Source organism: Cydia amplana, chromosome 11, assembly GCF_948474715.1.
Source record: "Cydia amplana chromosome 11, ilCydAmpl1.1, whole genome shotgun sequence".
Lineage (NCBI taxonomy): Eukaryota > Metazoa > Arthropoda > Insecta > Lepidoptera > Tortricidae > Cydia > Cydia amplana.
The window spans coordinates 1,810,592-1,837,065 of NC_086079.1; the positions used below are offsets into that span (position 1 = coordinate 1,810,592).

At 38.4% G+C, this 26,474-nt stretch overlaps 1 protein-coding gene across 1 annotated transcript in view; it reads left to right on the forward strand.

Moving 5' to 3' along the window:
* Positions 1-2,655: 2,655 nt before the first annotated feature.
* LOC134652292 (GTP-binding protein RAD) overlaps positions 2,656-26,474 on the forward strand; it is a 203,337-nt gene continuing 179,518 nt past the window's right edge. Inside the window, exon 1 of the mRNA XM_063507465.1 lies at positions 2,656-3,116. Within this exon, the coding sequence (XP_063363535.1) occupies positions 2,696-3,116 (421 nt within the window). The 5' untranslated portion in view covers positions 2,656-2,695. The remainder of the gene's footprint in view (positions 3,117-26,474) is intronic.

Below are 26,474 nucleotides of genomic sequence, written 5' to 3' on the forward strand. Positions count from 1 at the left end.
CCCAAGCTATGTAAAAAATAATATATTATAGTTACACGCTTGTGCTTCTTATATATTATGTATTACAATGATGTGAACTTATCTACATTTACCTACGAGGGCTGTTTGATAAGTACCCGTTTATGAAAAAAATAATCAGTTGTTTTTGTTTATATGCATTTATTTTTCTTCATAGTCTCCTTTTAACTCTATACACTTGTTCCACCTATATTCAAGCTTCAATAAACCATCCAAAAAGTATGATTTCGGAAAGTCATTAAAATAGGCCTCTGTGGCGGCAATGACTTCGTCATTTGATCCAAATCGCTTACCACCGAGCCATTTTTTCAGGTTGGGAAACAAAAATAAATCGCATGGGGTCAAATCTGGAGAATACGGGGGGTAAGGCAATAGGGCGTAGCGTAATTGTGTTAATTTAGCCATCACAACTCTAGACGAATGAGCTGGTGCGTTGTCGTGATGAGACAGTACTTTTTTATTTTTTAAATGGGGTCGTTTGTCCTTCAACCCAGCGTCAAATTCATCCAATAAATTGGCATAGTACTGCCCTGTTATCCTTTTTCCCTTTTCTAAGAACTCAATATGTATAATACCCTGCGAATCCCAAAAAACGGTCGCCATGACCTTTCCAGCCGATGGAACGATTTTTGCTATCTTTCGCGCAGGTTCACCCGGTAAAATCCACTGCTTCGACTGCCCTTTCATTTTCGGGGGGTAGTGGTGACCCACGTTTCGTCTACGGTCACGAAACGACGCAGAAACTCCTTCGGGTTACGTTTGAACACGGCCAAACACTGCTCCGAAGTAGTCAGTCGGTTCCGTTTTTGCTCCTCCGTGAGTAAACGCGGCACCCACCTCGCCGATACTGTCTTCATACCCAATTTTTCTTCTAATATGTTTTGTACCCGCTCGATTGGAACATTTACAGCATCAACGATTTCTCGAAGTTCAATTCGGCGGTCGGCTAAAACGATATTTTCAATTTTCTTAACCATATCGTCTGTAGTCACCTCAATTGGGCGGCCTGGGCGATCCTCATCAAAGACGGTTGTTCTCCCCCGCTTAAACTCGTTAAACCAGTATCTGACGGTTGTCATAGAAGGAGCACATTCATGGTAAACCGCTTGCATTCTTACTTTTATTTCATCACATGTTTTTCCTTCCAAAAACAAGAATCTAATTACAGACCGATACTGCTCTTTCTCCATTTTCACAATTTTAAGTTCACGCTTTCACTGAATCGCTGTCAAATGAGAAAAAAAGAAAAGAATGCTGTTTTTTTTTCAAATTTTCCCACCTCTGAAAAATGGCTTAAAACGATTGTATACATATTTTCGGCTCGTGATATTAATACATTTGGAAAACGGGTACTTATCAAACAGCCCTCGTATTTTTCAATAGGTAACCAACGCTACAAAAAAGTTATAATCACCAATTCACAGATTTATACATATATACCTAAACGTCTATCTAATCATAATAACAGATTTAAATATAACGAACTATTCTTGTATATATGTACCTATATATATTTCGATAGATTTCGATAAATTCTATCTATTCTATATCGCTAAGTTTTATCTCTAGGAAAACGCGCATTTTTGAGTTTTTATATGTTTTTGTATGTATCCCAGATATTAGGTACTTCTTTAAAACCTCAACAGTTATTTATTCACCACATGTAACAGTCAGTTACAAAAGCCTTCATTTTCCTCTTTCCGTCAAAAACTTCCCATTTTGCGATAAACATAAACATTCATCGTAAAAGCGCAAAGAGCCGCCCAAAGCCCTTATCTGCGAAGGGCGGCGAACAATCGAGCGCTTATCAACGACTAGCCGCCCAAAGATATATTGCGCTGTTTGGGTATAATTTTATTAGGGAAAACAATAGTTATAGGGCACACGATAATAGTTTATTCTGGGTAAATATTAACGCCTAGATATACTTTCAAACATTTAACTAAGTACGAGTGTATTCACGATAAAATGTGTTACCTTTAAACGAGCAATTCTTGTTTATTTATATATTTCGGGGATCTCGGAAACGGCTGTAAAGTATCATTCTATGGAACTTGCTAACTATGTAAACAAACCTCCATATTGAAACTGTCAAAAAATATGAATTTACTAGCGACTTTTGTTTAAGTACATAGTTAGCAAGTTCCAAAGAATGACACTTTAACGATTGGGATGAAATTTGCTTGGGGGGTTTTCGGGGGAATCGATATAGCTGTGTTGCCTGTCTCTGGAAAAACGCGCATTTTTGAGTTTTTATAATATATGTTCATAAATCGTAAATAATAACCGGTAGTATTTTTCAGTAAAAGAAAATACAATTCTATTATCAAGGCAATAAGAGTGCTCTAATATTTTTGTCAGTAGTGTAAAGTTACTTGCAACGTATTTATAATAAGGAAATTAACAGGAGTTATACAATTACGGCGGAAACAGGAAGCGTCTTACATAATTAAAATTAAGCAAGACTAATAAGCAATAGTCAAATTAAATTAACAAAGTTCCAAACTGGGCGCTTTAAAACTGAACTTCATCATTAGAACAAAGTGAATTAACAGTTCGAAACTTTCCTATAATAGACTAACAGTTAAATATTTAACACCGCTTTGATCCATTATTAATTGTACAAATGAGCGGGCGATGCAACAAGTCCGCCCGCCCCGTCAGTACCGCCGCGACCATGGCATCGGACGGACGCACGAAGCGCTCGCAGTCGATATGCGCGCCGGCTTCCGCTAGCATGGAGGCCCTTGTGGCCCCCATGGAGACCACCCCGGCCCCTCGCCGCCGCCCCGCAGCGCGCTCCCAATCCGCCAGAATCACTGGCGGCCGAAGTGTCAGACACCGGCGTCAGCAACAGCAACAGCAGCTGGATAGAGAGACCAGAGCGCGCTACAGCTCCGAACCAAGACTAGCAGAAGCAGAAACCCCCCCTCAAGTGAGAAGGCAAGCTTCAGCGAGACGCAGACCGCCGCCCGGGCATAACTCCCAACCACGCCGCTCCAATGCCTTCCTGGATGTTCCAAAACACCAACCAGAACAGGAGGAACCAGACGAGGATTCCTACAGGCTCCGGACCTTCAACGTCACGCAGAAAGGAGGTCAGTGTATCAGAACCTCAGAGCGTTCAACTCCGCTATTTTTAAACGTGAAAGTTTCAGTCGGCCTTCTTTTCAACGAAAGTTGGCAGCCGACCGTGTGCGTTTTGTACGTTCAAGTTTTAGATTTAGAAGCGCTGCAGGTGGCCTAGCGGGAAGAGCGTATGACTTTCAATCTGGAGGTCGCGGGTTCAAACCCCGGCTCGTACTAATGAGTTTTATGGAACTTATGTACGAAATATAGATTTTTACCAGTCGTTTTTCGGTGAAGGAAAACATCGTGAGGAAACCGGACTAATCCCAATAAGGCCTAGTTTACCCTCTGGATTGGAAGGTCAGATGGCAGTCGCTTTCATAAAAACTAGTGCCTACGCGAGCCGTGGCAAAATGCCGGGATAACGCGAGGAAGTTTAAGATTTATAGAAACATCTGCGTAACTTCAAAGAATAGGGGCTCGTGAATTGGTCCGTAAATCAGTTTGGTTTACTTTTGCGGTAAAAATAAACTAGCGCACTCGACTTGTGGAAGGTTACCCATGTTTATCTTTCGAAATAAAAAACGGTCCAGTCTTCCCCAAATTATACAAGTGACGTCACCGAAACTAAATTCGCTAATGAGTTCCTGGAAAGTACCTATATATTCGCTTGGCTTCAATGTGTTTGCGATTTCTCATCTAGTGCTCAGATAATATCTGACAGATATATCTTTAGGACATAAACAAACATTTTAACGATGCTTGTAATAGAGAAAGAAGTACGATGTTGCGACGGGGTAAGTCGTTTGAAATTGGAATCTTTAAGAGTAAACAACAGGAAGTAATTTCTATGACAATTTTTAAGACTTACTTGTTTTCCTCAGTGAAAACTGTTGCGTCAAACAAGACATAAGTAGTTTAAAACAAAGTCGCTTACCGCTGTCTGTCCCTATGTATGCTTAGATCTTTATAACTACGCAACGGATTTTGATGCGGTTTTTTAAGTTGATAGTGTGATTCAAGAGGAAGGTTTATACATAATTTGTTAACCCGTGCGAATAGAAAATAAACTGAAATCATATTTACGCTCATATCAATCAGTTTATATGCCGTTGGGCAATGCAGATGACGTCAATGAATTACAACATTTAGGTAAGATTAGGCCGACTGTGTGGCTACCACCAGTTTGGCACTGACATTAAACGCTATCGAGAACATAGTTTATTTCTATGCATCTCGCTCGTACTCGCATATTAGAGCGAGCGAGATGTATAGAAAGTAAATTACGTAGACGTTAGCGTATATGTCAGTTTTGATAATGTCAGTGACTCGTGGTACGGGTACTGTTCATTGACCGAGTGAAATACAGATCTTCGTTTCAGCTTAAATAAAAATGGTTTCGTATGTCTGACTGTTTTCCTCAACCAGTCGCATTTTCCAACAGATTCTAGTGAAATTTTGTGTGTTAACATATAATTATGTACTTCAATTTTGTTTATTATTAAAAAAAATGTTAATTTAAGAAAAAAAAGAAAAATAGAAAACATAATATATTATCAACGTTAGTATATTTCATTTTCTTTGAGTTTTAAACCACTCTTGTAGATCAAAATACGGCTAGGGCCGCCGAATATCCAACGTTTCATCTTACAAAAACCCTTATTTTGCCTAAATTTACCTAAACATACAAGAATGAATACATTATTATGAGTAGTTCGTTTCAACCCTTTGTTCCCCAAGTTTTTTGTTATATTCCGCCATTTGTTTAGCATAAGTTATTTGGTACAATCCGCCTAGCCAGAGTCAAGTAAATAATTCTGAATTCATTTTATTACAAAGACAAATAAACACATAGACTGGTATCAGCGCTTCTTATAATTGTTGATGTGCACATGCCTCTTACATACTCGTATTTAACTTATACTTTTTGAAATATTTGACGTCTATTACTTACATATTAATAAAGATTGAATACTTTATTACTTACTTTTCTTCTTGCCTCAAGTCAGTTGGAGCAACCAGGGAGAAAATTATCCTAATCTGCTTACAGAAGATATGAATTTAACTTGGCTGCGAGTTCAGAACTTTAGGATTAAGTTTTAGGAAGTTAACAAAATCGTGCTTAAGTTCTAGGACGTGTTAATAGGCTACGTAATAATCCATTTTGGTAAAGTTAAAATTTAATTATCGTGAACATTTATTTATACATTATATCATATTTCCAGACATTTTATGGGGCAAAATTTTATGACAGCTAGGGAGTTCCTATATCGATAAATTAAAGTACCGATACTTTTCCCGAATACCATCTCCGTATAAAAGTAAGATTATACGATAATATTAAAATAAAACTTATGAGAGAGGAAGAAACTCTTATTAGTATTAGTGTCTACGAACTTTGTCGTGAAATATATAGAATCGGGAGCGGATATCCATTTCTCACATCTACTAAAATAATATCTACGACATTAGAGGCGTTTGACCGTGACGTCTGGAGAGAATAGTAATAAACGACACAATAAATCAAACAATAATGTCTGATTTTTGTCAAGAAAATGCCTGTTTTCCGACAATATTTGGGAAGATTAATTATACTTCCGTATTTTTGTGTTTTATCAGTCATTACTAAAGTTATAATCACCTAACTAACGTGGAAGTGAGGGAAACAGTTTTCATTTGTTTAGATCAGTCAACTGTTTGTTTTATTTTAGATACTTACTTGTGGTTGGGTTAAGACGTTTTATTTAAGCTAAATATACCTATTTTTTGTTCAATCCTGGTTTCCCAATATATAATTTTGTATAATTTGATTTAATTCGGTAAGGTTAATGTGGCTAATTCCGTCATAGGGACTATTCCGTCCACGAGCATTTCTTTGAATTTCAATCGCAGGAAAAAAAAACCATCTGCTTTTGATTACCTATTCAAACTAAAAGCAATCGCTGCTGTGTCGATGAAATTATCAATTTTGTTGGTGGACCGAGAAAAACGCTAGTGGACGGAATAGCCTCTATGACGGAATTAGCCACATTGACCTTAGGTAAAAATAGAAAACACAGGTTGGTTATAAAAAAAAGTACTTACCTAGTAAATCGCTGTTGTCCATTTGGGTACCTACTTCTGGTATTGATATTTTTAAGGTTCACTTAACAATTTACCCTCTTTACACTTCAGCCCCTTTTATAAAGCAAAATCATTCTGCTCCATAAACTGTTCAAAGCGTTATTATCTAAGAAACACATCGTTGAACTAACACGAGTCGCGGTGAGGCATTGATGGAAAACATACAACCGCGAACAAAGTTTGGTTAACAGAATAATTGTGAATAATTGTTTCAACCTGAAGCGTGAGTGGTAACAGTCGTGGAACTCATTGATGGCGGGAAAGCTGGGCTCCGGAATCACTCAAAGGATCAAAGGAGGAAGGAGGAAAATAATCAAAGGATCTGACCTCCCAAGACGGCACTGGTGCAACCTCAACAGACTTCCCACTGGCCATGGTCGATGTGCTTACTACAAACACCGCTGTAGATGGGTGGAATCCCCGACTTGCATTTGTGTCGAGACTGCACAAACAATTCAGCACATTATAGAGGATTGCCCCCACAGAACATATTAAAGAGGTTAGAACGGCTATCGCGCGCAGTTAGTATCGGAACCGGTGTCGCCGCTCGTTCCTCTCCACATTACCACATTTCTCGCGCAACGGTAGTAAAAACTTGTGTGCCTGGTGAATGGATACGCTTCCTTTAGACAGATTTGATGTCTGGCTTCTTAATCTGAACGTTATTGTGGCGCAAAAGGCATGTTTACGTTTTTCGGTCAGCGCGGGCGAGTACTAGCATGCGAGCGTTTGCTCATAACCGGCGGCGACACGTACCCTGCTCGCATCGCCATTCTACTTGTTCTGTGATTGCCCCATAACGCGATATGCCAACGGACCTCCTGAAGACCTGATCCTAAGCGGCGAGGCCACCAAGTGGCTGATTGGACTTAATCTGAATTAATAACTGTTTTTTTTTTCTGTTTATTATACTACGCCATACGATTAAACAGAATCATACTTAGTAGGAAATGGGGTGCTATTCTAATAGCATTCGAGTCGAACGCTCAAACTAGGAAGTATACAATACAATATAATGAATACAGCAACTTACTCGTAAGTAGAGGTCAACTACAGGTAGGTAGTCTAAAGGGGTCCACTGATGATCAGTTCGCCAGACGATATCAGCCTGTCAGTTGTTCGGAATTGTCACCTTTTGCGTTTAACTGACAGGCCGATATCATCCGGCAGACTGATCATCATATATATCGTTTCGTCAGTAAAGTGCGGGCAGGCGTGTCTCACTCCGCGATTTCGTCGCTTTGCTACAGGTAGCTAAAAGTACATCCGTTCGGCCCCAATTTTGGGGAAAGCCATAAGCCGCGCGTGGCGCTGTCGCCACCTAGCGGCCATATCTTGTGCTGATCGTAACAGACGCGTTTTGTTAGAGAGTGATTCTTCTATACTTAGTACTATTATTTATTCTGTGGTGCGGGTGCCAGACTTTGACCATAATTTGTGACTTTTGGTACGTTACAATCTTTTCTAAACAATAAGAAATCTAAGGGCCGTTTTTGCATTTAATTAGCAGTCCATTAACTAATTAGAAAAAAGAAAATTGGAAAACTTCGACTCGAACCGGTGCGAGGTTCCACAGGCTGGAATAGGTAATATTTCATTACAAGAACAAAATTATTTTGAAATTTATTTTTTTATTTTGGCTAAGTAATGAAGCTAATTAATTTGTCCATAAAATAAAATGTTTTCTGCGACCTTCGTGTATTTCATGGTAATTTTATGGTATTCCGAGTTAATTTACTGGAATTCACTAAGTTAGTCACTGGTTCGCATAATTTTTAAAGTGTGCATGACGTTTTTCGGTAGTTGCTTTTAATAAAGGGATATTTGGGTTTCGCAAATAGCCACGATGGATTGTCGGATGTTGACTAAAGAATTGTTAAATGCGTTTCAAGACTAATTCGTATTTTTTTATATAAAAGAAAAAAGGGAAAACTTACGCTTCCGGCAGGATTTGAACCCGTAACCTCTGCAATCCGTGCGAATTGTAGTATCGCTCGCTCGTATCTTCTTGTTAAAAATTAGTTTAAACCTTTATCAGGCTGACAGTTCAAAAATTACAATCGAATATGAGTCTTACTCATTGCAAATAGAAGGGTTAATTCGTGATTAACTTTACACTTCCATGTTAGTTCACTCAGCATTCATGAGCAAAAATAAAAATAAAATCTTGAGTCGACTTCAAAATGTTGAAGTTTTTTATTTATTTAGAAAACAAACAGCATTTTACAAATAACTTACAAAAATGACTAAAAATATGCCTAAAGTTTCATACGTTACTACGAGTAAGTATAGACTATTACAATGAATTGTAGGTTACCTACTTAATTAAACCGAAAATCCCATTATTTATCTTCATACGTACATTTAGGTACTAAATGAAACTGACTTTTCGTGATTTTAGAAAGAAAATAATGTAACATTATTGGTGACAATGGTGTCAGGAAAATTTGCGAAGACAGGTAAGGCAGATGCCTTTTCTATAGGCATTTTCATATCTTCAATATTGTTCTTGCCTCAATTGTGATTCTGTAATATTCCGTTTCCAAGTTGATTATTTTTACCCTCGTACTATTTGGGTGTCAGCTGGCCGAAACGATAAGAACTGTACGGTTACCATCAGTTTGTCACTGACATAAACGCCGTCGAGAACGTAATTTACTTTCTATACATCCCGTTTTCACTAATATGCGAGTGCGAGCGAGATGTATAGAAAGTAAATTACGTTCTCGACGGCGTTTATGTCAGTGACAAACTGATGGTAACCGTACTGGACAAAAAATGTTCGTCGTTCGAAACGTCAGAAAATATAAAATACTTGAATAAAGTTCGCTAGATTAATACCTCTCGCGTCGAATGATGGTCTTGTGACGGTTCCTTCAAAAATATTTTGGTTGGGCTTTTATAATTTAAGAAATAATTGAATAAATATGTCTTTACCGCATTTTTATTACTTAAATGTTACATTTAACCAAAAATGTATTCTTGATGAATCAACAGTTTTAGACATAGACTATCTTATATAATATTATTTCGGGGATCTCGGAAACGGCTCTAATGAGTTCGATGAAATTTGCTATATGGGGGTTTTCGGGGACGAAAAATCGATCTAGCTAGGTCATAGTAACTCGCATTTTCGGGTTTTTATAGGTTTTCCAATCAAAACTCGGTCTCCCAGATTGAGTCTATGCGGAAAAAGAAGAGTCGTGGATTGTATTGGGCCCCATACATTCCACGACTCTTTTCTTTCCGCACAGAATCTATTTAAAATGAACTGTCGTAGGGACTATCATTCGACGCTAGAGTATAAATCCCATTACGTGAAAATAACTTGCCATTTAAATGAAAACTTTGCGTGTAGCATTTAAATAACCTATAACGTGTGAAGGTCAGAGCTTGGTCAGCCACTCGTGTCACGAGCTTATCTCTAATTCTTTGACTGTCAGTTTTAAGTTGTCATTTCACATTACAATTATTTAATTGCCACGTAAGCTTCCTTTGAAATTACCGCATTTACAGCGGCTATTCTGGGTCTACGGGTCTATAGTTTTATCTGAGTTTTATAGATAATATTTAAGATAGTAGGTACTTTTATACCGAGTCTATTTTATGCTTCATTTAGTATTATATGTACCTCGTTTTGTGTTGCTAACTATCTTGGCATTGTAGGTAATGGATGGAGGGGAGTAATCACGGAGTAATGTCAGAACACAGACAAGACATCCTCTAGACTGAGCACAGTAACGCTACCCCCTCTGCCACTATATACGGTAGTTTTACTCCATCTTCGAGTCAAAGTGGCAGAATCCCGTGCCGTGATTGGTCCGTGTCTTTGAACGGAACAATCACGGCCCGGGACTCGCTCACCTCGTCCCCCGCACCTCAGTATTTTTAGCAGCATCGGTTTCATGAATTAATTGCTCTAAACTCCGTCTAGAGGATTCCTAGTCTATGTGTCAGAAATATGTTTCGTTAAGCCTTGCGAATAGTGCTCCGACTGAATGAGAAACAAAACCGTGTTCAGCAAAGTGGTGGTATTTGAGCAACGTAATATGTATTGGAATTATGAAAACCAAAGTTACAGTTTTAAGTACCTAAAACATAATAGTTCACGATTTTGATTAGGTAATCACGAAGATTAACTCTCAACTCGTCTTATTTAATAACTTCATTATATTTCGCCTTTTTTCCGCCATTCGTAATTCCATTATTCTAATTATTGCATTGTCAATAGTAATGTCATTTACTATTGACAATGCAAAACACAACAATGTGCCTTGTTGCCTGTGCAATGTGTGCAATGGGGACAGGTTGCCAGGCAAAGTGATGGCAGGTGGGCCAAAATGTTAACGGAGTGGTGGCCGCTTACAGACGAAAGGAGTGCCTGGCGTCCGTTGGCTCGCTGGGTAGACGATATTCGGAAGATTGCGGGTCACTTCTGGATGAGATTGGCTCAGGACCGGGATAAGTGGCGTACTCGAAGAGAGGCCTATGCTCAGCAGTGGGCGATAAAAGGCTGATATGATGACGAATGTCGAATGCATTAATATCAGTCCAATACTGAAGTAAGATATTTAAACTAACTTCATTACTTGCCGTCATTAATTCATTCCAATCTCTATACACTATCACTATAGTTCGTTTTTTTAGCATTAGAAAGAACTTGCAAGAAGGTAAGCAGCGATCTTAACATGTCTTTTACTTGAAAAACGCTTTTTAAAAATAAAAAACTATTACTTATGAAAGCAGATTCAGATTCAGAGTTTTATTTGCTTAAACATGGTATATACAGGTCTTAAATACTAATACAATAGAGCTACATGTTTGGTCATAGAGACATGCAAATATTGTGTGATGTCATGTGTGTCGCATGCATCATATTTAAATGAAATTAATTAATATCTAAGTACTTACTAACTAGTTCTTATAACTATGAATATATGTCATTAAGATATTCCTGAATGGTGTAGTAGGCTTTGGATGTTTTGGATGAAGGCAGAAGAATATAAATGATCGTATTAGATACATAATTGTTACATATTTGCCGTAACTTATTTTTAAAATGTGTTTTTTAATTAAAAGACACATCAAGATTGTTTACCTTATTACTAATGCTAAAAAAACGAACTATAGTAATGTAATAAAATTTATCTCATGATAGTGTCTGACCCGTATTATAATATTTATAAATAACTCTAGTATAGTCACCTGCAAAAATATGTTACTCTTCGAAGGCCGCATAAATATGTGACACGCTATTATGGCTCTACAAATAAGCTCCTGTCAGATATTTTTGAGGTCTTCGTTGCGTAACATATTATTACAGGTGAATGTATCTACACCTGATGGAATATATTCTTCTCTATCTTGAGACAACATCAACTTGAAATAAAGTGCTACAAATGTTCAGTAAATGCGCCTATCAAAACGCCTTCAACAATGCCGTCAGTATAATGCACGATACTATTCATTTCACCAATCCAAAGACCAGTTTACTTTGACCTTCGATACAGTAATGTTGTCAGAAAACTAGGCTTCATATTCCACTAGCTCAAATACAAAAGGTTTTGCGAAGAGATACACAGCACAATGGGGAAGAAGCATTGTCTCTTAGGTTGTAATTTTCATCGCTTTTGGAGTCTTGACTCATGTAAACCGATACACTATGATCTTGAAATAAAGCTAACTCGTAGATTTATTATGCATATTATCGTAAAAAGTTATAGGACACATCGTGTATAGTGTGAAATATCATCACCATTTTGAATTTAACATTCTTATCTACAATTTCTATAATGTTTTCGGGACAAAAGCTAAAGTTTATCCATAAATGGCAATTGAAAAGTAAAACTGTGTGGGGTTGATAATATAAGATGCAACGGTTTAGGCGGAGTATGTCACTTTCTTAGGAGGTCACTTATTTCGAGTTAGGTCACGTTCTGAGGACGTCACTTTCTGAGGACGTCACATTCTGAGTTCGTCACTCTCACGTTCTCAGAAAGTGACGTACTCAGTATGTGACTACCTCAGAATGTGTAAATTGATAATTTTTCATTCACATAACGTAACAAATGACGGGAATCACACTGTGTGTACATTTAATTACACGTCAAGGTAGAAAAGGCAAACTTAAAATAAAATTGGTTCCTAAAAACCCTAAATAATAATTCCGGCAGGTTACTAGTAGTAAACAATTAGGAGCAGTAATATAAAAATGTGTGTTGATAAACAATTACGTTAAAACTGACGAATAGCATGGAAAATGATTAAAAGACATAAAATATGAAAACATAAACAATACTTTAGTGTCTGAATTTTTCCTGAACAGATTTTTTTTATAGAGCTGTCGATTTTGGAGTCACATTTATGGGCCATTTTATTTAAAGTTGTCCCCTACACTTTTTTTCAAAATTGGGACTTTTTATCTTATTTATACTCAGAATCATGAGCTCTTTTGATCCTAATAGGAGAAAAAAAAGTGTCCCAAAACTTCTATAAATTTTTCGATCTTTCCATTCCGTGACCGCCATACAAAGTTTATGAAAAATTGTAACGGAATGGGAAAAACACCTTGGGACACTTTTTTTCTCCTATTAGGATAGAAAGAGCTCGTGACTCTGAGTAGAAATAGCATAGAAATTGACAAAGTAAAAAAAAATGATAGGGGACAACTTTAAATAAAATGGCCCTTATACTAGTTGGCCTAAAAGTATAAGGGAAGCATTGGCAACAACACTTGGAGGATATAATCAAACGGAGACGCCATGTCTGTAATTTTCTGTACAAAACAGTCTGCCGATTTTTGCGGGGGAGGGGAACGTCAAATGTATGCGTAACGTAAAAATAGCCATGTCAGATAAACGTCAGTCCATACATTGTGTATGACCGTTGGCCGCCTATTTTCGACAGAGGGGAAAGCCTGTTAATGGCTACTCCGTTTAGTTGTATCCTCCAAGCAACAACACGCCAACTTCTTGGGTGTCATGGGATTGTGAGGCTGTATAGAAAATGTATTACGTTTTATAAGAACTTCACATTAAAGGATGACTCACGTTAGACCGGGCCGTGTCCGGGCCGGAGCTTCCAGCGCTTGTTTTTCTATGACAGATGACAGGTGATCACGTGACGCTTTCCATAGAAAAAGAAGCTCCGGAAGCTCCGGTCCGGACACGGCCCGGTCTAACGTGAGTCATCCTTTATGGGACAAAATGGCTTTCAGATACGAATCTGGGACATTAGGAATTCGGGAAATAGGGCGTTGGGACAAAAGGTGCTAGGTACTACGAGTGAGACAAAGAGGGATCGAAATTGGCATTATTTTATCCTGACGTTTTGAACGTGACATTAAACGCACTTGGTCTGGCATACTGGCGAGGAATTGTATATATAAACCATCTTTAGCCGCACACCTTTTTTTAACTATACCTATATAATATATTTCAGTTCAATTAATAAGTGAAGATTGTATATGACACCGTAAGATTGTGAACCCGTTAGTTTATAATCTAACGTAGGTTAGTTTAGGTTAGATTATAATCTCCCTACCGTCAGTTTATAATGTAACTAGCGAGATTATAATATGACGAGTGTTTACAATTTTACAGTGACATAATTATATAAGTTTAACCTCTAGGCACCCAGAGACCTATAAAAAGGTCTCCCGTTCCATTCTAATTTGAATCTTTCTTTTGACAAATCAAAATTGCATTTTTCTTGGCATGTTTTGACGTCTGGGCTGCTAGAGGATTAATTAACATACTTAACTAGTCATTACATTTGTCAACCTTATCTCATTGCAATACGGTTCACGAATGGTCAATTAACCACCTACCTTATTTACTTTTTAACATCAACATTTCAAATAACGCATTATCCCGTGAATAAATGATTACATCAGCAAAAGCTTGGGCGCCGTTAAGCCCGTTAATTACTTATTAATAAATATTTATTCAAAGCCTGCAAGCGTAACTTAAACTTCTTTATTCGAGGACCGATTTTTAGAGCACTTCTAATGCATTTTGTTTCTGCAGTATCCTTTCAGCAAATTATGCCTTTATGTCCTTTTCTAGGTTATAAACTATCTTACGTGCCGATATCGAAATCCGTTAGGAAGTTATTGCGTGGAGCAGGAACAAAACATCTGCCTCCGATAAATATGCAAATCTCCACAAACTTTCACATCTTTAATAGGGGTGACGATGATGATGATCCTTCCGACCGATTTCGGCGATGGAGACCACTTCGACTCCAAATAATATAATACCAAGCTTTCTCAAGATTACCTAACGTGCCAATCATTGCCGGTAACAATCTCAAGTCCTGCACGGCGCAGGTGAAAATTTTAAGGGTGTAAGTTTCATAAATATAACATTTATATCCTTATTCGCCTGAGCCACACCTCGGACACTGGCGATCAAATGTATGAAACAAACGCGTTCCTACGCACACAGCCTAAGCTCGTGTAGGTGAACGCGTACCATGCTTGTGTGAGTGAGATAAGACGAAGAGAAGATATAGGGTAACTGTGAGGTAACCGAGAGCGGGTCTCAGCGGGTGGGCGGCACTTTCAACGGGAGGCTGGGAGCGTCCATACTGTATGCTAGTACTCTTTATTATACTGTGCCTGAGCTGTGCGAGACTTTGCCAACAACACTAAAGTCACAAATACGTACACCAGAAGACCGGTTACACGCTGAGGGTGTTCCAGCTTCGATCGCGCCATTACGTGCACTTCAACTGTTTTGTGGTGCGCGTGCCGCGACCGCTGCGGGGGACCATCGAGTGCGCCGACTTCTGGCCGAAGGGTGTCGTGTTTCGGAGGCCGGGGCAAACTGCCGAATTTGACACAAGACCAGACGATTCAACGGAGACACGCCGTTTTGTCGGCCAAATAGTGTTTAGTTTGTAAGTTTATAAAATGAATATATATGTCGGCGACGGATGGTCCCGATGGCGGTGGGCGCGTGGGGGTAGTACCTAGATGTATTACTTCACAGCCAAAATAGTAGGTATGCTACCAACGCATGAAATAAACATTCGGACTCATTAACCATACTAGTGCCTACTATTATTTAAGTACTAAATCATCAAAATAACAACGATCTTACGATGGAATCGGATTCGATAAAAATAAAAAGATCACATGAAATCGTTCAAATCTTTATTTAAGTCAAACTACACCGGCTCCAACCCTACACCTCTGACCCGAGAAGATTTAACCCGGCAACAAACTCGGCGGGACACATCTTTTCAAAACAACACATAGTTTCTTTATTTTACAAAAGTAAGCTTCTAATGGCACATAAGAAATCAAAATAACACTTGGAATAAAACACTTAGCTAAACGGTTAAACAACGTGAGAATCTATAAGCTTTCAGAATAATCCTTCAGGTGTAAGCCTTCAGGAACGTAGCGAATTAGGCACGAGCTTGGCTAACGTCCGATCTCTAGCGCGGTCCGATCAAGAAGAAGGAAGCCAGTTCCAGCGGCGGAGCCAACCGCTCCCGCCTCCAATTCAAGTTGGTAAACCTGCCTGACCAGTCTACCAACATAACGACAAAAATGCCTGCTCGTGCCTACGTTCACTCAAGATACTACGTCATCTTGACGTTCCAAAGCCTTCTACCTGTCATTTAGTTCAACAATACGCCAAACATTGCTAATCGATTTTATACAGGCGTCTAACTATGAACTGTAATGCTGCAATACGTCTTTCTGGTGTCTCGCTCCGACACGGCCGTCCTGCGCTACACACGTCCTCGTGTGTGGGTGTACGCATTTGATTCTGTAACAAAACATACAGCACAGTATCTCATCGCTCGGTCATTCCTGACCAACAAATTGGGTCTCACTCAAATTACTATTAAAATCAAACTTTGTTATCAATCAAACCAGAAAAAATAATTGTTCAAAATTACTTTAACAATCCTCAATTCTCAAGTCAAAAATAGTCCATCGAGCAACGACTAAATAAAAATAATCATCAGTAATCATCGCCGCTATCTAACGGATACACTCCAATAATCATCGCCTCCATCTGGCGGATACTCTCAAATTTATGTGAAAACAAAACAATCCCAAACATCAAAAACAAATCACAACGGCTCTAATTCATTGCTCGACAGTATCACTACTATTGTCGTCAATACCAATTTACGAGGAAATTATCTGGCATAAAAAAAATTGGTCATATGTGATCTAAATTTCTGTAAGACATCTTAAAATAAATAACATTCTGAATTGATAGTTCCAATTTTACTCATATGAACACAGTACTTAAACGGGAATTCATTTTTAACAAAACAACACCAGTCCTTCGGTGCATTGCCAGTCCTTCGGCAGATACCAGACCCTCGTCAGAAGTAACTATCTCAGCTGCGTAAGTGCTACTCCTCGCAAAGAGCATTCTGCACATAAAAAGCAGACCACGTGCACCTCTTACATGCTCCGGCACTTCTGATGCGGTCACTAAAAAAAATACCCAGTCCATCGGGCATACTTTCAGTCCATCGAAAGCAAACCAGTATTGCCCAGTTCATCGGGCGTGCCTTCAGTCCATCGAAAGCATGACAGTATTGCCCAGTCCATCGGGCGTGCCTTCAGTCTATCGAAAGCAAAACAGTAGTGCCCAGTCCATCGGGCGCAATTTCAGTCCTACGAAAGTACAAGCTTTCAGTCCGTCGAAAGCAAAACAATGTTAACAGTGAATTCCAAAAAATAAAAACAGGTCTTTAAATCATGTTACTCGGAACCATTGGTACTATCAGCGTCAACTGATCAACTGAAACTGAACATTACTGATCAAAATCACTAAAGATAGCTTTCTTCTTTAGCTTTAACAACAGAAACTCGCTCAAGACTTCTATGCAGAAGTAAAACATCTCAAAATAATCCCAACGAAATGGGAACTGCTCACCAGCTTAATAAAGTATGATGCACGCGACAAAGTCAAAGGTGGTGGTGGTGAGGTCCAACCCAAGCACGGAGGCTGATCCTTTCCGCTTGCCGTTGCCGTTGCTGGGGCAGATTCCGAGAGACACGATGTGGTTCAACATAGCTGGCTGTTACTGAAATCATCATTTGCACGGTATCAGGTTTATCATGTATGCAGGCTAAACTCAACAGGTTTATGAAATGCAAGGTAGCAGACACAAAAAACATGTTTCCAATGTATACGGGAATTCAAAAATCTCAAGAATAAAATTTAAACTTCAATGAGTGCGTTTTATTTCATTCCATGAACAAACACATGTTCCAAAAATAAGTAACACGGTCAAATGGGCCAATACGAAAGGTGACAGCTTATTAGTTACGTTCGACTGTTAATGCTTCGCCATTACACTCAAAATAAAATTCACTAATAAACAATTAGAACGAAACCTGTCCTTTTATTTTCAAATCTCCAGTACAGAAGATAATGCACAGCTGCTTCTGTGTCACGGGCGTAATGGTGTCTGCAAGTTCGCTCGGCTCTGGCTGCAGGACACTGTAACATTAATTTTCATATGCGTAGCTCATGTTTCCATAGTATGCACGATTTGTGATCTATCACGGCATTACGAGCAATAATTTGTCGTAATTTTATTAATTACTAAACGTTACAGGGTAAAGATTACATAATCCTATGCATTGGCAAATCAGCAGGATCAATTTCTAACGGTGCATTGTATTTTCATGAAAAAAATATTTTTTGAGGGTAGATGCACAAGTGAGCAATGAAATAATATCACGTCGCGACAGCCAATATTTGATTTTAATTAACAATATGGATTTCACATCAAAATAACTTAAGATCACTTAGATTTAAATGGATTTTAAAAATTAATTGTATTTTCATGAAAAATCAATTATTGAGGGTAGATTCACAAGTGAGCGATGAAATAATATCACGTCGTGATAGCTAATACTTGGTTTTAATTAACCGTATGGATTTCAAATCAAAATAACTCAAGATCGCTTCGATTTAAATGGATTACAAAAATTAATTATAAAGAAACGTGGCGATACCAGAGATGACGTCACGTCACGACCACTCTGTTCGATAGCCCCAATCATAATTCACAATTTCACAATAATTCTCACCAAATAACAATGAATAACACTCACCATTCAATCAAGGTTAGACACGTGAGCTTACCTTACCACGTGTCCAGATTATGGAATGTAGGTCACTAGAAATACAAACCGGAAATACACCTGCGCTCCCACGTGGCTGTGTAAGCAATACATGAAACTCCGCATCTATCCCACTTCTGATGTCGGCGACGGATGGTCCCGATGGCGGTGGGCGCGTGGGGGTAGTACCTAGATGTATTACTTCACAGCCAAAATAGTTGGTATGCTACCAACGCATGAAATAAACATTCGGACTCATTAACCATACTAGTGCCTACTATTATTTCAGTACTAAATCATCAAAATAACAACGATCTTACGATGGAATCGGATTCGATAAAAATAAAAAGATCACATGAAATCGTTCAAATCTTTATTTAAGTCAAACTACACCGGCTCCAACCCTACACCTCTGACCCGAGAAGATTTAACCCGGCAACAAACTCGGCGGGACACATCTTTTCAAAACAACACATAGTTTCTTTATTTTACAAAAGTAAGCTTCTAATGGCACATAAGAAATCAAAATAACACTTGGAATAAAACACTTAGCTAAACGGTTAAACAACGTGAGAATCTATAAGCTTTCAGAATAATCCTTCAGGTGTAAGCCTTCAGGAACGTAGCGAATTAGGCACGAGCTTGGCTAACGTCCGATCTCTAGCGCGGTCCGATCAAGAAGAAGGAAGCCAGTTCCAGCGGCGGAGCCAACCGCTCCCGCCTCCAATTCAAGTTGGTAAACCTGCCTGACCAGTCTACCAACATAACGACAAGAATGCCTGCCCGTGCCTACGTTCACTCAAGATAGGTACACATCTTGACGTTCCAAAGCCTTCTACCTGTCATTTAGTTCAACAATACGCCAAACATTGCTAATCGATTTTATACAGGCGTCTAACTATGAACTGTAATGCTGCAATACGTCTTTCTGGTGTCTCGCTCCGACATATATGTTAGTCTGTAAGGTATTTGTAATATGCCTTGTTGCCTGATTTAAATTTCTATATAAAATAAATAAATACATACTCAGTCACTTAAGGGGCCCACTGATTACCAGTCCGACGGCCGATATCGGCCTGTCAGTTGTTCGGAGCTGTCAACTTTTTGTTCTAACTCACAGGGCAATATCGTCCGGCGGACTGCTAATCAGTGGGCCCCTTTACAAATCTTACATGCATACAGTCCTACATAAACTGATGAAATCATAATGTCCTTTAGCTTTGCCGCAAACGAGTAAAAAACTTGGTTTTCAGTCATTATCACTCACAAATTCAAATAATACGCAAATCTGGAAAGTTTAGGGATGCCGCAATTAAATTTGTCTGGAATGTTTGAAAGTTTGATTATTAGGCACCAATTAACGCTATCCTATTAAACTGGGAAATGGAGGAAAGATCTGAATTATCAATGTTAAAACTGGGAGGTATTTACAGTTATACGATTTAAATTATAAGTGGATACTTTTCTTATATAAACACTAGTATCTAAAAAAAATATTAGTTGCCTTGAGTTTACCTTATTAGTTATAGCTTCGAGTGATAATTTTGAGAATCTTGAGCACATGTATTAAATTAATGACGACCAAAGATCTGGAATATACGGCCCGGTCAAGCGAGAGTCAACCGTAAGATGTAGCTCACTGACTCAGTAACAATAACTTAACATGGTGTTGTCGTACCTATCTTTCCAGAGCTGAATTTTATTTCAAAGATATATACCTTTCTCTCGTCTACTAGGTACAAAACGGTTGACGGACAGCTCTTGTTAATCCTGTAAGCGTAATTAATATGTTACGCGCGAGTGCTCCGTCTCGGGCACTCAATTATTTTGTAAATAAACTATTCTTTTTGTCACGGTGCCAACTGTGGACACGTGAGGCGGTCAACGCTTCACGGAAATGGAATTGACCGTTTTTAAAGCGACAGAAAGTCTGAGTGAATGCAGGATTTAAACGTGTTTCTTTAAGCGACTGAAAAGATAATATATCGTACAAATAAATAAAATAACAACGCACCGTCACAGCATCTCCACCACATGTGTATCTAGGATGATAGTGGATGCAGAATTTAAATTTTATAGGGTAATTCGCCAGTAACTGGCCACTTTTAGTAATTGGCCGCCTTAAGCTAAAAATGAATTCTATTCACCTATAAACATAATTCATTTCTGTATAAGGCGGCTAGTTACTGAAGGCTGGCCAGTTATGAAACTATTTATGAATGAACCAGTTATGAATTCTGTTTATAGGTGAATAGAATTTATTTGGTGGGAAATTACTAACAGTGGCCAGTTACCTACTGGCGTATTACCCTACTTTATTTATACGACTGAAACTATGCCATATAAAAAAATAAAATAAAAATACACCGTCCCAGCAGCTCCACCAGATGTGAATCTAGCGTGAAATAGTATTGTTTAAACTCGAAAACGGAATAAATCAAAAAATCTCAATTATAGTCTAATTGACACTTATTGTTAGTCTCATCTGTGATGTTATTAGACAACATGTGAGCGTTGTCCGTTTCGATATCGGATGTACGATCCTACTACACTCGCTTCCGAAGTATCGCAGTATTCCAGTGTCGGATGTACATAGATATATCCGATATCCGACATCCAACAACATGTAGGCTGAAATTATCGGAAAGGGTGTCATTCTGAATCCCTAATAACTTTTGCCCTAAAGTCACTTGCCCTAACTGATTTGTCCTAATGGGCACATGCCCTAACGATCAATTGTCATAACGATTATTTTCCATAATGTAAGGTTCTAAAAAATGGTTAAGTTTTAGAACTTGCTGCCACACAAGAGGGTTAGGTTAGGGTTAGAACTGCGACCCGCGCAAATATGAAAATATGCTTAATAACATTAGGATAAGTAATCAAGAATTAGGGAAACCAAAATTAGGGCTTTTAGAGTTAGGACAACTGATCATTATGACAAACAATATTAGGAAATGCAAAGCTAGGAGAAAATACTTTAGGGATTCAGATATAGATCCATCGGAAACTAGTGCTTCTCCGATATCAGAAGTTAGATGGGGCCTATGAGAAAAACAGCTGCTAGAAATTGCCCTATGGCATCAAGTCTGCCGTTTTTGTATTAAGATTTTTTAAATCAATAAATACAGAAAAACGCATACTTTACGGGGTCCCTTTGTTTCCCATAAAGTTTTATGTCATAATGTATTGTTTGTCATATTATCATTAGTCATAAAACTGAAACCGTTAACTTTTCAGGATTTTCGTAAGGTTATCCTATAGAAAGGTTTTAGGTTAGGTTGGGTTTGTTTTATGGCAATCCTGGAATTGACGCGTTTCTAAACCAAATGAATTATGACTAACGAAAATGCGGGCAAACATTATGACTTAAAACTTTTTGGGAAATAATAGAGACCCATATTTTACACATTTTACTTCTACCCGATGTCAGATTGGACAATGTGGCGTGGACAAAAAGCGCTGGTGGCCTAGCGGTAAGAGCAATACGGAGGTCGCGGGTTCAAACCCCGGCTCGTACCAATGAGTTTTTCGGAAAAAACCAATAAGGGCCTAGTTTACCCTCTGGCTTGGAAGGTCAGATGGCAGTAGCTTTCGTACAAACTAGTGCCTACACAAATTCCTGGGATTAGTTGCCAAGCGGACCCCAGGCTCCCATGAGCCGTGGCAAAATGCCGGGACAACGCGAGGAAGATGATGATCGGATTGGACAATGTGAAAGCGCTCTAACAATGACAATCTGTTTAGGTATCCATCCAAATACGTAGTCAGCGTAGTCTACATACTCGTATGTTGGCGAATCACTGTCGTCTCGACTGTCGGAATCTTATGCAACAGTCTATTAGCGAATAAAATGACAAATGCCACACTGTGCTCTGTTTTTATTCACGATTCAGAGATTCTGCAGCACGTTTGTTAAATAATTGACGAAATTTTTAAAAGTGGCTGAACAAATGTTGGTCAGTTTGAGGAGTACAGCCTACAGTTTAATTTATTGCGCTCCTGTTATAGACAACATCCTGTATGTTGATGACCAACAACTGTGCCAAGTTTCATACTTTTGTCAAGAAAAGTAAAGTTAGATTTTTTTAGGGTTCCGTACCGAAAGGGTAAAAACGGGACCCTATTACTAAGACTCCACTGTCCGTCTGTCTGTCTATCACCAGGCTGTATCTCATGAACCGTGATAGCTAGACAGTTGAAATTTTCACAGATGATGTATTTCTGTTTCCGCTATAACTAAAACAGAATAAAATAAATATTAAGGTGGGGCTCCCATACAACAAACGTGATTTTTTTTGCCGTTTTTTGCTTAATGGTACGGAACCCTTCGTGCGCGAGTCCGACTCGCACTTTGCCGGTTTTTTTCTTGCTAAGAACCATAATAATGGTTCATCAGCGTACATTCTAACCGCACAAAAATGCCGTGACGCGTGTGTTTATTTTTAACCGCGACTTGATGGAGACTATACGCCGTTTGTTTATCTATCTGTCTCTTCCCACTTTTCCTGTGAACTTTATGTTTGATTGCTCTTTTACCCTTGATAAGTTAACTCGTTTTGTTTACGGTTCTTTTCAAATAGATGAAGCGCGTATAATAAGGACGTATTTTATTTAATGTCTCTATTTAATATAATAGCCAATTTAGTAGGCTAGTTCTACAAATAACTCTTCAAATACATGTACACAAAATTTTACGAGTACCACGTTTTGGTTGTTAGTTCTAAGTTCTGGGCTACAATTACCCAAGTTTCGACCAAAAGATAATTCAGATATTCCAGATAAGCGTGTATCTCCGGGAAACTTGGACCAATTTGGCTGTATCCCGCGGGATCACCCCGCTCATCCCGGGAACGGCGATTGAGATACAACTCGTACCTGAATGAAAAAGAAATAAGGCGCTTGGGACCACGGATAATGTATATTTTTGGGAGTACAGTCACTTGTCTAATTATAAAAATATATGCTGTTTGTAATAAACATTTTTTTAATATACAGCGTAGGAGAGCGGGGGGCTTGTTGTAACAGTTTTAGGAAACAGGCCGTATTGTCTAAAATGTGTATAATTTTATGATTCTGAGTATGAGGGTTTGTAAAGTATTTATCTAAGCACTAATTCCGATTACAAAATAATTTTAAATGTTTTACACCAGACACTTTTTGAAAAACTGGGAGTTGTTACAACTTACCCCGTTTTTTTTTTCAATACCTGGTCGAAACAGAGCTCGTATGCACATCCACTCGCTTCGATGTCTGGCGGGGCAACGGCGGTGTATACGTTATTCCTCGAGTTATAAGAAAGTCATTCAGCAAAAAAAAAATTATATAATGTTTTTAATTCCCCGTCAAACTTGAGCGTTATACCTACTACTTAGGTACCCCTGTTACATTAAGGCCCCGGCTCCCCTACCTATAATTAAAGTTTCGCTAAACTGTAAGACGACTGTGTAAAGTAATAAATTGACCTTTCCTAACAAATCAGAAAGAAACACACCAATTGAAACCTTATTGTTAAAAGTGCCCAATTATTTTCAGTAAACATACAACAACATTAAACTATAAAACTTAAATTTAAACTAAATCTAAAAAAGTAAAACTAATCTATATAACTAAAAACTACATATCCCTTGCGGCATGGTGCCGTAAATGCTGCAGCATTTCGTCGCTGTATCCTATAAAGTGCCCAATTACTATGTAGTGCCCAATAACTATAGCAGTCACCCTATTACCCTTAGGCCCACTTGCACTATTTTTTTAAATAATTAATGGGCTTACTCATGGCCACAGACTAGCCGAGGCGAAGACTTGGCCTACGATGGAGCGAGCCTGCCCAGAAGGTGCCTGTTCGCCCTTGATTTGAAGGTTGCCGGGTTATATGAGCTCGGAAATATAGACGCCGTCAAGGAATTCCATTCCTTGGCAGTGCGCATAAGAAAAGAGGAAGCAAAGCGCTTCGTGCGAATGGGTGGAATATCTACCAAGTAAGGATGGAAACCGGCCGTGCGTCTAAAAGTCCGATGGAGTCTAAAAGACCATCCCACTAACCCGGGTTTAAGCGGTTAAAACTTAAAACGTTAACCTTGTGTCAAATTGTACTAGTAACCATGGTAACTCCAGGTTTAACCAGTGGTGCAAGTGGGCCTGAGATGGCAATGACACAATTCACACAATGCTTCAATAAATTTGTAAACCTGCATCACCATCCACAAACTTCGAATGTCTGCGAACGACAGGTAAAGGCAAATAATCAATTTCGGGCCCCGGATCCGGTTCCGAATCCGGCCGCCGGATCTGCCTGTAGCCGACATCCCGCCACGTTTCGGCCCTTCGCTTGATAACAGTCGTTTGAGCGATTTTCAATTTATTCGTGTAAAACCATTGTGATTTATTTTCATTGTTTGGCATCCGGTTCGAAGGACCAACATTTTACATGCCTGCAAGTTTTTATCGCTGACTGTACTTTTCATTCAACAGTCAATTCTAACAAATTCTAATTAAAAAAAGGTTTCAAAATTGTGCTTATTGCACTTCAGTAATGATTGTGGTATTTCTAAATTTATCTTTTTGTAACACCTTATTCTAAAAATAAATACGAGTAATACTAAACTTAAAATAAACCTATTTAAAAATTAAAAAATAATAGAAAAAATACCCACCCATGAAAAAGGTTTTATCAGATATAGTCTATGTTTTGGGGGTCTAGCCAACATGACAATCGTACATACATCGATCGACAAACGGCAACCAAAACAAAAAAAAATGTATCGGGATAACAGAACAGCTAGATGTCATCATATTTCATTCTACCTAAATGTTTAACTTCAAGAAGTGGTTTTTAATTAATTTCCAATGTTTTTTTTTAAATTTTTATTGAGAAACAAACAATCATTATTTAACATTAGTCAGTAGATTAAGCAGCAGTAAATAGACCTATAGTTTCCTTAATTTACATATTAAATACGTAGCTAATGCACCCATAAATACAACAATAATTGTATATAATGCAAACAAAATTTTACAATACTTTAAACAAATATCTGTGAGCTGGTCTAAATGAATTTCAAGTGATTAACATCAGAAAAGTAAACTATAGCTGGTCAAGCAGATCTTGTCAGTAGAAAAAGGCGGTAAATTTGAAAAATGTAGGCGCGAAGGGATATCGTCCCACAGAAAATTTGAATTTAGCCCCTTTTTTTACTGACAAGATTTGCTTGACCAGCTATATGTACAGTCATGTAAAATTTAAGCTAAATAATTGCATCTACATATTAACAAGATAGGTTAATTAAAAGCTTATATAACTTATAACTTTTGCATGAAGTATCCGACGCATCATGCAAATAAATAAATGCACTCACGAGTAACTGAATTAACGGCAGCATCAGCAAGTTATATAATATTTTACTGCTATATTTTTTTTTGCAGGTAAAATGGCTATCCGTAATTCGATAAAACTTTTGAGCCCGGATTTTATTTTAATGGATCTATATCTGAATCCCTAAAGTCTTTTCTCCTATCTTTGCATTCCCTAATATTGTTTGTCATAATGATCAGTTGTCCTAACACTAAAAACCCTAATTTTGGTTTCCCTAATTATTGATTGCTTATCCCTATGTTATTAAGCATATTTTCTTTTTTGCAAGGGTCGCAGTTCTAACCCTAACCTAACCCACTTTTGTGGCAGCAAGTTCTAAAACCTAACCATTTTTCAGAACCTTACATTATGGAAAATAATCGTTATGACAATTGATCGTTAGGGCATGTGCCCATTACGACAAACCAGTTAGGGCAAGTGACTTTAGGACAAACGTTGTTAGGGTTTCATAATGACAACCTATTTTAATAACAGTGCCTTTTAAAATTTGCAGTGCGATATATGTCTTAAATCCCTATTGATACATATATTAAGAGCGTTGGTGGCCTAGCGGTAAGAGTCCGACTTTCAATCCGGAGATCGCTGGTTCAAACCCCGGCTTGTACCAATGAGTTTTTCGGAACTTATGTACGAAATATCATTTGATATTTAACAGCCGCTTTTCGGTGAAGGAAAACATCGTGAGGAAACCGCACTAATCCCAACAAGGCCTAGTTTCCCTTCTGGGTTGTAAGGTCAGATAGCGGTCGCTTTCGTCTTTTCGCCTTGTATGGGATT